Source organism: Colletes latitarsis, chromosome 14 (genome assembly GCF_051014445.1).
Source record: "Colletes latitarsis isolate SP2378_abdomen chromosome 14, iyColLati1, whole genome shotgun sequence".
In the NCBI taxonomy this organism is placed as follows: domain Eukaryota; kingdom Metazoa; phylum Arthropoda; class Insecta; order Hymenoptera; family Colletidae; genus Colletes; species Colletes latitarsis.
In genome coordinates, this window is record NC_135147.1 from 20,832,570 (window position 1) to 20,847,881 (window position 15,312).

The 15,312-nt window shown below is 39.9% G+C and overlaps 1 protein-coding gene across 3 annotated transcripts in view; it reads right to left on the bottom strand.

Moving 5' to 3' along the window:
• Positions 1 to 1,950: 1,950 nt before the first annotated feature.
• Ptc (protein patched) overlaps positions 1,951 to 15,312 on the bottom strand; it is a 50,897-nt gene continuing 37,535 nt past the window's right edge. For 2 of the 3 annotated variants that reach the window (XM_076781803.1, XM_076781805.1), the window contains 5 exons: positions 8,619 to 9,026; positions 5,772 to 7,610; positions 4,649 to 5,137; positions 4,311 to 4,434; positions 1,951 to 4,139 (listed from right to left, as the gene is read on the bottom strand). In XM_076781803.1, the coding sequence (XP_076637918.1) occupies positions 3,997 to 4,139; positions 4,311 to 4,434; positions 4,649 to 5,137; positions 5,772 to 7,610; positions 8,619 to 9,026 (3,003 nt within the window). In that variant the 3' untranslated portion in view covers positions 1,951 to 3,996. The remainder of the gene's footprint in view (positions 4,140 to 4,310; positions 4,435 to 4,648; positions 5,138 to 5,771; positions 7,611 to 8,618; positions 9,027 to 15,312) is intronic. The other variant, XM_076781804.1, reaches the window with a different exon arrangement.

Genomic DNA, 15,312 nt, shown 5'->3' on the forward strand with positions numbered 1-15,312 from the left:
TTGGGCGTTTTAGCACCAGGGGGTTTGAGGTCGGTAAATAAGCGCCATCTAGCGTTGAAGATAACGAACTATTCCGTGCCACAATACAAACCACAGCTTTCAAATCACTGCTCCTTAATTTAGTAATTACGCCTTTCCTGGGATTAATATATGAACTTTTAGAGTTTAAGAATATAGTATAGACCATTGACAAGATTCAAGGATACCTGTTTTAGCCATCCCATGCGTTATTAAATAGTTATTAAGCAATATCGGAAGTCTGCACATTGTTTTTAAACTTTCAACGCGACACCTTAAGGATCTATCGCTAATAACTAATTAATTAGAGGAAGGAGCGTTGCAAAATTGGTTCTTGAATGTTCCCAGGGATGTCTACTTGGTTCTCAGATAGCCAAAATATGCGTGTTATTGTTAAAAAGTTGATAATTCATCGATTTAAGCAGACAATAGTACAGCCGTAAATGTTACGACTTCCGATATTCATTAATAACGTCTTAATTACTGGCAGAATGGTTCTAAAAACTATCCTTGAATCTTGCCAAGGATCTATACTATATTCTTCGATTCTAAAAGTTCATATTTTAATCCCAGGAAATGAGTTATTAATGAATAATCAAGGTAAGTAGTGTGTATCAGGAGTAGGAGGAGTGGGGGTAGCTGTACTCCGTGTTTAGTTCGAAACCTGTTCTTAGATGGCGATACCATACGATTGCACCAAATCGTGGGGGGCGAGAGGGGATCTGTCCTCAGTTCTTAGTTCGAAACCCGTTCTTAGATGGCGATACTATACGACGTCACCAATCCTTGGGGGGTGAGGGGACCGTATAGGTATACTCCGGATACCTCCTCTAACTATACTTTGCCACTTTTTAGCGCAATATTGAAGTAAGAATCGCTTCCAGTAATCGTTTATAATTTATTAATTACATTAAACAATGTACAGAGCAATGGTTAAAGAATTTAATTATATTTGAATAATATTTAAAGTAGTTTTAAGGGATTATAAATCTTTAGAATTTAAAAAACTAAGGAATATAATGGGAAAGATAGGGAATATAAATTAAAAGCATGGAATATATGTACTATAATTTTTATTTTTTACTAATATGAACGTAAGGAATGTTTTATACATTTCTAACTCTATTAAATAAAATCATACCTCGAAATCTTGATACCGCGTTTTATAAATAAATTAAATTTATGAGTAATACGTTTTTATAGCAATTGTAATTTGAAGGTAAGATGTATACATATGTACGGTCATACATAGGAATAGTAAAAAGTCTGTTTTTTCATTAGTTAAAATATGATCAGGTGGTCTTAAAACGTGTATTGCCGTAAACAAAATTTTTAATTATTTCTTTTTCATTATGGTTCGAGAGCGACGAGGGAACTGAGAAGAAAAATAACATATACTTCAAATTATTACAATATCATCATTATATTTATGTACAAATGAATATTATAAATCATACAATTAATTGCTTCTATATTCAGTACATAAAAATAATTAGCTTCTATAATATTAAAGGTAATAGTAACGTAATTTTTACACCTCCCGTTGAAACTTAGCATCAGGAAAAATTACTGGCTTTATGTTTCAAGTTATGTTTAGAAGGCATACGAATTTTTTATCAAAATTGGTATAATCAGATAACACATAATAAAATTTGGCATGTACAGTGGAGGTACATTGACTATTCGTTTTTTTATATACTTTTTGTATAAAAATTCCACACCTATTATAGAGCAACTTTTTTTATTAACATATTAAACGCCGTCTGTGATTTTGTATAACAGTTAAAAATTTACAGTAATCAATCGCTATCGATATTCTGTAAAAATTAATATGATTAAGAAAAAAAGATTGAATTTTGTTCATAAACAAATTGTGACACGAACGATGAAATTGCATAAAGTAAAAACGTTAAATTTCTGATTAATTGGCTTATTTGGGAACACGAATAAATTCGCCATTTATGGCACACGTGGCGTTTAACATGTTAACTACCGTGTCTGCGTTCATTATGTTTACAAATTGACTTTACATAAAAATATTTCTCTTATTGTACATATTTCTGTGTCATACTTATCAAAATATACTCGTAGATATTAGTTGTGGAATAATATATTACACCTTTTTACATTAGAGGTACGAGTCAGATAGATTGACTTAACTTTATTAAATTAAGTAACGATTTTATATAAAAATATTATATAGCGTGACATAAATAATTAAGTATTTTTACAAATTATTATATGAAATAGGCATTGTACAAAACGTATCGCTTTAAATAATCGTGATATCAAAGTGAAGATATAAAATAAATAATAAATAGATTTCAGATTCAATATCGCTCGAGTCATATACACACTGCATGTTACTGTTAGCATATAATAAATAGTAGTTATTCAAAATTTTATACTCTTTTCCTCAAGGCACCACATTGTAGTCATTACAAAAAATGTCGTAAAAAGTCTACATTTTCGTAATTACTTCTAAATTAGAAGAAGTTATCTCTAACAGCATTACGTAAACGTAATCTGCAAATCTTCAGCCATCAAAGTACCCAAATGGGTACAAATGGTTTACTAAATGCATTTTATTCACTCAAAAACATGATGGTTTATCATTCGCGAAAACCTCAGTGCACACATTATGCGTACAATGCTATTCGTATTTTCTAGAAGAAAACATCTCGATAAAGTTTCGTACTTTCGATAAACTTAACATTTCGAATAAATGTTAATACCCATATATTTATTTCGTTTAACGGACCGCACGACAAATTACTAGAAAATATTATACAAACGTCCGAATCCCTTGCATTCCTTAATTTTTGTCGCCGTATTATTAACAGACATAGAACGGATAATTAAATTTTTTCTACTTTGCTAAATAATATCCTTATAGTTTCATGGAAACTGTCGTATACCACAGAGCATAGTAAAGCATCTTCTTTGACGTGCTCTTAAGTCGATTCATTAAAAATATCGCACGTTTCATTTATCCCAATAATTATCATACATTCAATACGGTAAGAATAGGGAAATGAGGCACGCATACACCATTCGTACTTTGAGTTGAATGTATGATAGGTAATATAAATGCGTCTTTGAGAACATTTATATACAACGTTCACTGCACGTATTCGTTCGGTGAGTGAGCATAAAGAAATATTTTCTGAGTATACATAATACTTTTGTTTTAAAATTCAAAATAAGCACGTTGCGTTATCAGCGATGCGAGAGTACTCCGATAAACTCTGATCGTTGGCATTTCTTAGGGAACTTTAGTTTTTCGCGCTATTCAAGATTCGTTCGCAATTTTTTTTAAATCAATACACAGGGTGTTCGGCCACCCCTGGGAAAAATGTTAATGGGAGATTCTAGAGGCCAAAATAATACGAAAATCAAGAATACCAATTTGTTGATCGAGGCTTCGTTAACAAGTTATTAACGTTTAAAGTTCCGCCTGTAGAACGGCAATCTGCGAACAGCTGCGTACGCGTGATAGTGGTTCTCATTCACAAAACTGTAAGACTGTCGATACGTCAGTGAGTAGAGTTTCTCATGCTGAATGAGAACCACTATCATGCGCACGCAGCTGTTCGCAGATTGCCGTCCTACAGGCGGAACTTTAAACGTTAATAACTTTTTAACAAAGCCTCGATCAACAAATTGGTATTCTTGATTTTCGTTTTATTTTGGCTCCTAGAATCTCCCATTAAAATTTTTCTCAGTTCTCAAGATTCTTGTTTTGTATATTCGATATGTAAGACACTGAACCTGATGAAATATTTGAGTATTTAAACTTCATGCGAACTTACCTCGAACAGAGCTGTTGGTATTTATAAAATTTGGGTATCCGCACATCGCTATAAGTTACTAAAGGAAAGAGGAAAAGAACTATAAATCTATCCTAGTCAGCCTTCTGTATGTTCCCGCTTTGCATGGTACTTGAGCAGCAGCTGCCGGTCCCCCCGGTACTTGCCATTAGTGTTTGTGTGGGTTAGAGTCTGAATCCGGTTCAGAACCGGAACCGGAAGACTCCCCAGCATTAACGTTCGCACTGCAGCGCGAGCTCCTTCGGCTACTGGAAGTCGTGTGCCTGCATTTTTCGCTGCGATCCACTGTACCTACAATAATATCATACAGAAATCAGTACATTGTAAAAAAAACGTTTCTCGAACTTCAATCTATTCAGGATTCCTCGAATTTTTAGTTGATCCTGTGATGTTACTTTCTGCATAGCCCATTTAATTGTACGATAAGAGTAACTAATTTTCGACGTCAGAGTAGATACTCACTGGTTAACGGTGTATGGACCTCGACCTTTATATTAGCCGTCGCAGTGACCTTAGTTGTGATATGAGATGTTGACGTCACTGGTGACATTCGACTAGACCCACTTGTATCTGATCCGCTACAGTTCTGTTAGTTAAAACAAAATCACACGCGTTAATCATGCTTCATGAATTTCGAATACAAGTGAACAAGTTAACTTATGATTGAAGTGTAAAGCGGTTAAAGATAGGAAGCGTGTAGCAGATAATATTAAGACACTCTCAGTTCAAAAAAAAAAAAAATTGTATTCAATGAAAAGTAAAACTTTCTTCGTATCTTGTTCGTTCGGTTTGCAGCGTACCTGATTACCGCACGTCGACGTTGTCTCAACTTTCAACTCCGGTTGAACGATGATACAAGATTCTTGCGTGCTATGCCAGGAATTGGGTTCCTCGGTAATCGTTGTCAGAGAAGGCTCGGCGTGTAGCCTGGCATTATCAATTTTGTAGGATCTTCTGGGTGGCGTTGGCGGCTTTGATCTTCTGACGATCGGCGAGGCAGGCGGTGTCGGCGTCGAAATACGATCCGGATGATCGTTGGGTATTACTTCTGGAGACGGACCAATCAAAGATAGCAAAATGGGAAAGAAGAATAGCCCGTTCACCAAGCCAATGCCGATCAGGCAGATCAACACTAGGAAAAAATATCGAACGATAAAGTCGAACTCGGAGAAGGCTAACATGACAATGGCCAGCAAAGTTGTCACCGCCCCGTGTATTACTGGCGCATACATGTGTTCCAGAGCTAAACGAATCCTTCGATCCCTGCTTCCGATACTCGTGATGAAGCTCTGCAATGATAAGGAAACCATGAATAGATTGCACGTTGGATAATTAAATTCGTGACTTAGAAGGAGAGTCGACGATCCGCACGAGCACTTTTTCAATGGAACTGGAAAATTATAGACTATTAACAGCATTTGCAGCTATTATAATTAAACGAATAAAAGATTCTTATGCCCACTACGTTTATAAGAGTTGCATTCAGTGGCGCTCTAGTGTTGAATATTTCTTCTCCAAAAATATGATTATTGCCCATGTGGCATTGTACACTAATTTAAACATGTTTCTGTCTATACTAAATATTACAAGTTTCGTTAAACCATTAAAATTAAATACTATTAATGTAAATATTGTTTTTTAATTCTTATACATTGTAGATTCGAAGGAGAAATTGAAGAATCGACAAACAATTTGAAAAAGGAAACCCAAGACGTTAGAAACGACATGAATTCTCAGAGCTTCTAGAAGTCGTTGGAATCCGACTGTTTAGTATAATATTTCACCACACAATGAACAGATACGGCTTATGCGCTGCAGATCGCTTATGCTCATTGGTCTCTGCACTTTCAGACCGGTCCAGTTAAAAAAGAAGCGCTCGTTCGGGCCATGTCGTCGTCGTTAGTCCGCGTCCTTTATACCCACCAGACAAATATGCACCGTAAAGTGCACAGCGATCCCGACGCTGACAACCAAGAGAACGGCTGGAACGGCGCTCAGTTTGATGTCGGAGAGGCCCATAATTCCAAGAAGTTGTAGCACGACAGCGGCGAGGGAAGTGCCGACCAACAGAGCTGCCCACAGGTTCAGCAACAGTACACCGACTACCGCGACGCTGGCCGCCAGAGCAGCTAACAAAGCGATGCCCAGGCAACTCCTCAGGTCCATGTACTGTTCCCAAAACAGGAACGGTATGCCGGACGGGAAGTTTGGCAGTCCTCGTTCCTCGAACCTCCTGCACAGCTTCCTCACGCTACCGATCAGCTCGGTGATCTCCTGCGTGTTGGCTAGCTTGTGCAAGTAGAACGGCATCTGAGCGTAGGTCAGCGGATTGCTCTTCGGTATCTTGAGCTCGTGATCGTTGGTGTAGATCCACTGTCGCGGCTCCGGCCTCAGGTTCGCCTGGGAGGCGCCGTAAGCCAACACGTCGTTGGACACCCATGCGCTCAAATAATTGTAAAACGCTCGAGGATTGATGATCCCCTCGGAGTCCACCAGCCTGACCTGAGTAACCAGTGACTTATCGATGGGATTATCAACGTGGCCGGTCTGCACCAGCAGCTTGTAAGCCAGGATAGCCTCGTCGCTGGCGTTCTTGTACCACCTTTCCTGCGTGATGCAGCCGTTGCCGTAGTCCTTATCGAATGCGATCTGCAGTCCCCTCAGCCAGTCTCTGAACAAACTCAACCAAAACTCCGGCAGACCGCCGTTGTCGTTCTTGATCACGTTCTTTATCCTCATGTACGCGTCGTGGTACTCGTACAGCAACTTCTGATTGTTCGGATACTCGAAATCGCCACCGGTCACGGCATACATGTTGTAAAACCCGAAATGCTTCGACTGTGCAGCGAGGAAGGCGTGCTCGTTGGAGTTCTGAGGGACCAGGTCGGTCAACTCCAGGCCGTCGTTGACCTTGATGGCTTGCCAGACGCTTCCAGCTAAAACCGCGATCAGTATCATCATACCGAAGACCTTGGTCGCTGGTCTGGTGACGAAGGGAGCGTAGTGCCTCGCGGCCAACTGAGTCAACGAGAAGCTGAGGCAGTCGTCCTGGCTGCATCCCGTCAGGGTGTCCTCCTCGTTGCACTGCTTCTCCGTGTCCACGTCGATGTTGCCGCCCACCCAGGACTCGTTCTGCGCGTTCTGCGACGTCAGTATCTGCGTGCAGGTCTCGCGACGCTCCGGCGGTATGGCCCTGGTCACCGTCTGCTTCGCGGTGCCGTTGCTCGTTCTGTTCGCGTACTTGTTCCTGCTGGCGTTCGACGGCAAACAGCAGCAGAATATGTCCGAGCGACCCGAACGACGTCTCCTCAGGTCCAGGCTGACCATGGCCGGAAACACGAGCAGCATGGCGGCCAGATTGAACAGCAACAGGACGCCAGCTTGCAGACAGAACACACGCAGAGCCGGAATCGGGATCAGCGCCGCCGCGAAGAACGCCGAGACGTTGCAGATACCTGCCAGGAGAACAGAAAGGCCGGTCCTCTTGAGAACCACCCCCGTCTGTTCTCCGCTGGGCACCTCGTTCACCGACAGCTCGGCGTACGTGTGCGTCAGCAGGAACATATCGTGCACACCGAGCCCAAGAGCCAGGAACGGGACTATCTGAGTGGTCGCCGCGTTGAAGGGGATGCCCAGGAGGGCGCAGAACCCCAAACCAGCTGCCACCGTCGCGCAGATCAACATCACGCCCGCTATACCAACGCCAGCCTGGGAACGCACTGGATCCTTCCATCGAAGAAGCACCACGCCGGCGTACAGTAGCTGCAACGGAGATTTATTTTCAATGTTTTGATCGTAATTTTTTTTCACATTGACAGTGGGTCTATTATCAAAGGGATCGAAATTGTTTTGTCACATATAGTAAAAATTTCACGTTTTTAATGGAAGCATATTAATGTTTTTATGAAGTGTAATTGTGTTTTACAGGTAATAAAGCAGTGTCAGTTTGTAACATAAATATTTCCATTGACAATTAAAGAGGAATTAACAGACACTGCTAAAAATAATTAGAGAATATTGCTATACAATCTCAAAATTCAACAAAATCTTTTTCTCCAACCTTTCAAAAAACATGATTGTCTAATCTTTTGAAGTAGTAAATATGTTACAAGTTTTTATTTTATTTAAGAGTGTAAACTACTGTGACGAATTGAAAAAATTGAAATTTTGTTTTTCTCTCTTTTTAATGTTTGTTTTAAGAATGACCCCCTAAAGTATTAAAGTAAAATTCGCAAAAATGACAAAGTTGCAGAAGTTTTAGTAGATGTAAACAATGTAATATCTAGAGCGATAAGTGGTGTGAACGAAGAGTGTTTGTATCAAGCGTATGAAACTTCAAACGTATATTTCTCAAAACTAACTTCTTAAAAAAACGTGTTAAAAAAAATATTGACCTTTTCCACATCTTTTTTGAGATCTTCAAAGTTCCATTTCATAATAAATTCTCATTTTTCTAAATCCCTACGTGCAAATGAAACTACTGTCTTACAGTTTAATAAAATTGCATAATTTTTTGTTTTAGAATTTGCAGTGAAAAATTACACATCCGCCCGATTACAACAAATTTTTGGAGACCTCTCACGCCGGTTCCTATTATGTCTATAATAATAAATATTTTTATACGAAATTTTTACAGGAAGTAGTTCAAGAAATGTACTTTCGAAATCATTTCGAATTCGAAACGTCTGAAAGACCAATGCTTGTAATTTGCATGCCCGTCATTTCGATTCAGCAAACCGCGTTCAATGTTTCCAGGAACTTCTTACTAACCATCAGTGCGCACCCAATGGCGATCTTCATGATGGACACCTCGCTGTACTTTCCAAGTATGTCGTTCATTGTTGTCGTGCTGAACGCGTACAAATTGTACGGCGCCGAGCCGTTCGCCTCCAGATGCTTTTTCACCTGATTGCTGAACGCCCGCTGCCAGATCTCGAGCACCTGAGACGCCTTTTCCTGGGACCAGTCGATATGGTGTACCTTGTAGGTGCCAGCGAAGAAATCGTAAAGCTCTCGCTCTCCCATTAGCTGCACAACAGTCTGGAGTGCAGCTGCGCGGGTCAAGTGACCGGTCTTATTGTGCTTAGCACCGCCAACGAGCAGCTCCTCGGGCCAATGCATATATTTCGCGGCGAAACCATAACAGCCGCCCGTTAATTCGGCTCCTATGTCTGGTACCTGATAAAAGAGATCGTGTGATGTAAGCGCCTACGTCGAAAATACTGTCAGTCGCGTAAAAATCGAGATCAAAGCTCGAGTATAATTAACGATTATAGTAAAGCATAGATATTCAAATACCAAAAAAAATTTGTAAGCCCCCAATCTATGCTTTCTAATCTATGCTATGTAGGGTAGTGTTTTTCAAAATAGGGGGTACGAAAAGAAAATTGTTTGCGTAGAAAAATGTAAATAATTTAAGTAGAAAATTATTTTTTCGTTAACCCCATCTTTCAAAGAATGAAAACCTTTGGGTCTTGAGGCAACAATTCCCCCCCTAAATCTCCACCTCAATTCTTTAGAAGTTTTCCTAGGGATACAAAGAAGTCACGTTAGCGAAATTGAATTCCAATCGCTGTAAAGAGAAACGGCCATTGAAATTACTTGACCGAGATTCGAATCTGGATCTATCGTTTGCTGGTCGTCTAATCTATCGATCAATCTATGTAGGTCGTAGACAAATTTTCCCCCCTTGAGTTTAACATTTGCGTCCAGGCGTCGTGCAAGAGTTAGAAATCATATATTAATTTAAACTCTGTAAACTAGTACTTGCGTCTAACAGCATAATTCTATTTGCGTAAATGTACGCACATATTATGTCCATAAACGCCTTTCGTAATGGTTGCAAATCAGTATCCAACGTCTAGTAATCAAAGGCATCCTGTCTCGTTGAATTCACAAACACTACGTTACGTTTAATGATCGATTCGTCGATGGCTGACTGGCGCGATAATTTACCGGTAGAAAAGTTCGCAAGATTTATTAACGGTGTAAAATGGCGAATGAATTCTCGCGGATGACTTGAAACCGACTGTTCGGAAAACCGCGCGACGTTGTTTAAAATATTGTCTTTCCGAGTCTGGTCGAATGATCGCTAACGAATTGTGAACTGTGCAGCCGTCACAATACATTCGTTACAGGGGATAAGCATCTCCACGGTTCGTCCTGTCCGCGTTATTTATCTTGGCATGATATAGGGAACATTGGACAAGGTCCAAGCAACTAGACGGCGATCGTTTAAAGTCCTGACTGGTATGCTCCTTTTATAGGTCCCCATAAAATCTCGCTGTGAGGTCCGCAACACCCCAGGGCCACCCTATGCCGTGTCTCACTTACGATCGCGTTTTTATCATTTCTCGGGGCACGAAGGAACGCCCATTCCGAGCCTTCATTCTATCCAGAATTATTCTTTCGACGGGCAAAAGAATTCCTAACGTGACTTGACGCGGGCTTCTAGTCTCGGTCACGCACCGAAGATCCGTAGATAGTCGGTTACTGACCCACCGAAATCGAATATCGTACCTTGGCTGCTGTAGAATAGTTTTCTACGCTGACACGAACTCACGAAAGCTTCGATAAAATACTTAAAACTTCGTCGAACTTATTAAACGGAACAAAAAAGAGGCTGGTAATGAACTGTATTCCATATTAGCTTACTTGGCCCTAATAAACAAAAATGCAAGTTGACATTCACCCACAACGTCCATCAATTGTCTGACATCATTGAAAAATTTAATTATGAATATTCATTCATAACTCTAGTGGTTACTCTATTATGATGTAATATTCAAAATAATTTAAATACTAGACATACACATAGGAGTCAATATCCTTGAAGACAATCATAGTGTATTTATTTGTACCAAAGAAATTAAATAGATACTCGAAGAAGTGTCTCTTATAGAAAACTATGGTACAATTTCAAAAGTCCATTCCCATGAATATTTTACAATTTTTATTAGAAATTACAAATCATTTTGACGGTAGTTCTAGCGTTAAATTGCATAATCCTATTTAAATTTATTTAATTAAATGTCTCTACTTTAGAATTGATCTTTTTGGTAAAAATGTAATGAAATCGGAGAAAAGTTTAGGAGATTTCATAAGGCGGGGCCAACAGACAGGACAATACGTGCAGCAATTCCTTGGGCCTCGGTTGAACGAGGATAGGATTGTTAGCACCGTCGTCTTTCAACACGATGGTGCCCCCTGTTATTATGCTAAAATCGTTCAGGACTATCTGAATGGACGATTTCCAAATCGATGGATCACATGTGGAAGCCACAGACCTTGGCCCAGGCTACCTACATCGCCGGAGTTATGCTCTTTAGACTTCTCTGCACGAGACTTTATCAAATTCAAAACTGCATTTTAATGTAGCACAGCGAATTACAATAAAAATATGTGCAACGAGTGTTTGTAAACCTAGTCTTAAAACTTGAGTTTTGAGTTCCATAATTGTTTGTACTTTCATTTTCAGATAAAATAAAAATTATAAATAGTTTCGTTCACTTAACATGTTCTAGTACTGGTTACAGTAATGATTTAAGTACATCAAATAATGTTTCCAATAAAACGTTTACGCATTTCGAAACTGTCCAGGACGAATAAACGTTTATGGAAAATCGTTCTTTGCTAATGTAATCAATCGTGGACGGTTCGCAAGACCAATTTTAGTGTCAGTCTTTGGTTACTCATTAAATTTCCCTCGACAGCGGACATCCACTTCACCGAAGTCGACGTTAAATTTCTCCACCGCGGACAGGCTGCATATCATACCTTTCGTCTAAGGATCGTCGAGTAACCGGTAGCAATTACGTAAGTGCTCGATAATTACCAATTAATTACTTTGTGGGGACGGAGGGGTTTTAACAAATTTCGTGAAAATCGCCGGGGACGAGGGAACGACGAATAATGGGAAGTGCAAAACTACGAGATACGGCGGTCGTTGATCGCATACTAACGAGGTGGTATTAATTACCAGCGATTAAATCGTCGGGCATTGCATAATAATTAAGCAAATAACCGAGTCACGATCGCAGAAATTGGACGACGAGTACGCATTGCTGCTCGAAAGTCTCAAAACGCCTGTTTTCGATAAAACTTTAGTATTTCGCGTAGAGTATTGTTTAATAATTTGGTTTTCAAAATCTTGAGGACATTATCTAAGGATGTAAACGCGTTTCGTGGAAATTACAAACGAATCGGTGGCAAAAATGAGCGGGGAATGCAGGTCTACGATTAACTTTTCGATTCTCTTTTTTGCGTGCAATTACTGTAGACAATTGTGCCCCGACGACGTTCGAAATTTTTCACCGATTTCTCGAGAGGAATTCTCATTTAATGCGATTCCGTTCGCGGTACACGGACATCCTTTAATTCCCGATACAGTCGTGGCGCGACACCCGCATACCAACGCGGGCAACGTGTAACTTCTGAGCCCACCCAACATGATCATCGCGTGTCCAAACTGTCGATTTGCTATATCATTATCCCCCACGATATCTTGTTCACGGATTTTGTCGAAAACAATTCGTTCGTGGACAGAAAACTGTACGAATTTCAACAATTCCCGCTTTCGAGCGATAAAATCACCCCCTCGACCGCCGAGAGGCTGCAATAAAAATACTAATTACAACGACGATATTTCACACCGAACGGTAAAGAAACAATCGATAAAATGTGACGAATAAAATTTTGGTAATTTTCGTTCGATCGCCTCTTTCCAAATTTCATGAATAAACTCACGACAAAGACGAAGTTCAGATTTTCAAAATAATTCTCGAAAAGCAAAATCTATCGCGCGATTTTGACCCATTTTTGCACGCGAACTTCCAATATGGCGGCCACCGTGAGGTCATTGAAAGGATTAGGAAGAATCGATCAAATAAAAATGCTAATTACAGCAACGATAGTTCGTAGAAACAATTGTGAAACGTTTTCCACATTTTATGAATAAACGTACGACAAGGATAATTTTCGAAACAACTTTCAAAAAGTAAAATTTATCGCGCGATTTTGACCCATTTTTGCGCGCGAATGACCTCACGCACGCTTCCAATATGGCTGCCGCCGCACCCTGTATAGACAGTTGCGTCCGACGTTACCGGATATCGTTCCAGCATACCAGATAAAGCTCCTTGATCGTGATTCTACCTGTGATTCGGACGAGACGCGTTGCACGTGGACGTCGCGTTACGTAATTCCACGAACGGACACTATGCGTGCCACAAAACGTCGGCGCACTACTGGCACGCTTTTCTTGTTTTTCTTTGCGTGTTCGACTAGCGTTGCCGACTCGCTGACAGCGAACCGGTAGTCGTGTTATATTCCACTCGAATCGCGCGTCTCTTGCACCTGGATACTTCTCGTTCTTTCCTTTGTTACTACGTCATCTCCAGCGGTACAAGGGACTGCTACAGTTAGTTCCCATTTCAGCCTTCCAGTCTCTTAGTCTCCGATAAATCGTATCGAAATTACACCCAAGAAATTCTTAGCATCGTCAAAATTGTCTGCGTTAACGATAAAATAAATTTAAAATAAAAATTAATCTTAAAATTTAGTAAACTTTAAAGTGTGACGACTCTTAAACTCTTTTCTGTGAAGATTCAAAATTATCGAACAGTATAATTGCAAAGTTTGTTTTAAAAAAAGAGAATACTATTTTTTAGATACACCAATGCATGGAAAAGAATAAGATTACATTAAGTTTGTGCACTGACGATAATAATATCGCGTGTGGAAAAATGTTTAAGATATCCTCGTTTAATCGTGTCCAGCTTGGTCAGAATGTCGCAGCTGCACTATGAGTCGCCGATTTTCACCGGATGCGGCTCTCTTTCCCCCCCTGGAGATCACGTATCTGCTCTTCATCGATGATCTTATCGATCCCCCGGATCCCAGGCCGGTGTTCATTAATTATGCGATCAGCATGGATTGGATAATAATTCCATTAAGCGGTCGTGAAAAGCAGGAATCTTTAAAAGGCCGCAGGCTAGGCCGCCTCCTAAGAAAGCTTGATCTTTCTCGGACTGCCTAACGAGCCAGGGATGCTTGGTCGGCGAATCAGGGACAAGGAACACCCGGATAGCGGGCAGCATGACGTCGTTTCCTGCACGAGCGAATTCGACGATCCAAAGTTTAATCCACCGGCAAATATAATTAAAACAAATGCTATTAACGATCTCACCCGCTGATTTCCTGACCAACGATATTCTCTACAAAAGTTTCTTCTAGCTCTGTTTGGAACAATTGGTCATTTCACAAATAGTACATATAAATTGTCGATTTTCTCCAAAAGAAATGCTACTCCGCGTTCTGGATTTATTTTTAAATTTCAAAACTCCAAAGGGTGGTTTAAAAAGTTCCCTGTTCGAATTCTGATGTTTATTTGTATATTGCATCGATATTGCAAATACTCTCGTTCTCTGCACGCGGAACACATTCGGCCACTCTCCCTTCTGCGTACGGTTTCAAGGGACGTTCTCTGCCCGCAGCTATACTCGAAATGTTCCAACGCGCCGAGGGCTGACTGCACCACGTGGCCATTAAGTGTAATTACCTTAAGTACAGGCGTGCACACACACTGTATGGAAATAGAAGTAGAAATGAAAGACCACGGTCGAAGAAAGAGAGACACGGAGAGTGCGTGGCAAAAAGGAAACGAGAAACAGAGAGAAATCGTACGAAGAGGAAAGAGGGGAGAGCTAAGAGATGCCTTCTTTCCGAGGACAGACGACATAAATCCATGCTTTCAATTATGCGAAATTAATTGACCGCGCCTTGTATCTTCCCCCTGCAATCTCTGTCTCTTCTCCGCCCGTCTCTTTCTCTTTCCTTTCATACTTGCGTGTGCACGTGAGCCCAAGGTATCGTGCAAAAGGATGCAACGCGCATCTTTGTATATAAATTTCATTGTGCCTTTCTTTGTCTGTGGTCGTCTTCTTTTATCGAGGGGATGAAGCGGTAATCTTTGCAAATGCGCTGCGCGGAAGAAGAGAAGAAAATAAACATGCTCGATGGAGTCGTATCTCTGGTAAAGCTTTCGAAACTTTACAATTGCCGTATTTAAACGCGCCATTAACGTTATCGAAAGTAAAAATTAATTTTTACATAATTAAGAACGTTTCAGCACGAGTCGAGATAATTTCTAATTTCAATACGATATTTGAACATGAAACCTTTTGATGATATTTACTCGTTTATTGAATTAATATAGTGAATAATAATCAGTACTAGAAATAAATATATATAAATACAAAGTTTGCTTTTCATTATTCCAACAGCAATGTACAAAAATTGAAGATTATAGCGTAATTTGGAGAATTAATTGAATACGATATTTGAATATGAAACTTTTTGACAATATTCATTCGTTTGTTGAATTTAATTCAATAATTAAATAAATAATTAAAGGTTCTATATTTTTAAGATTCGATGTTATTGTACTCGAGCGTTTAAAAGAATT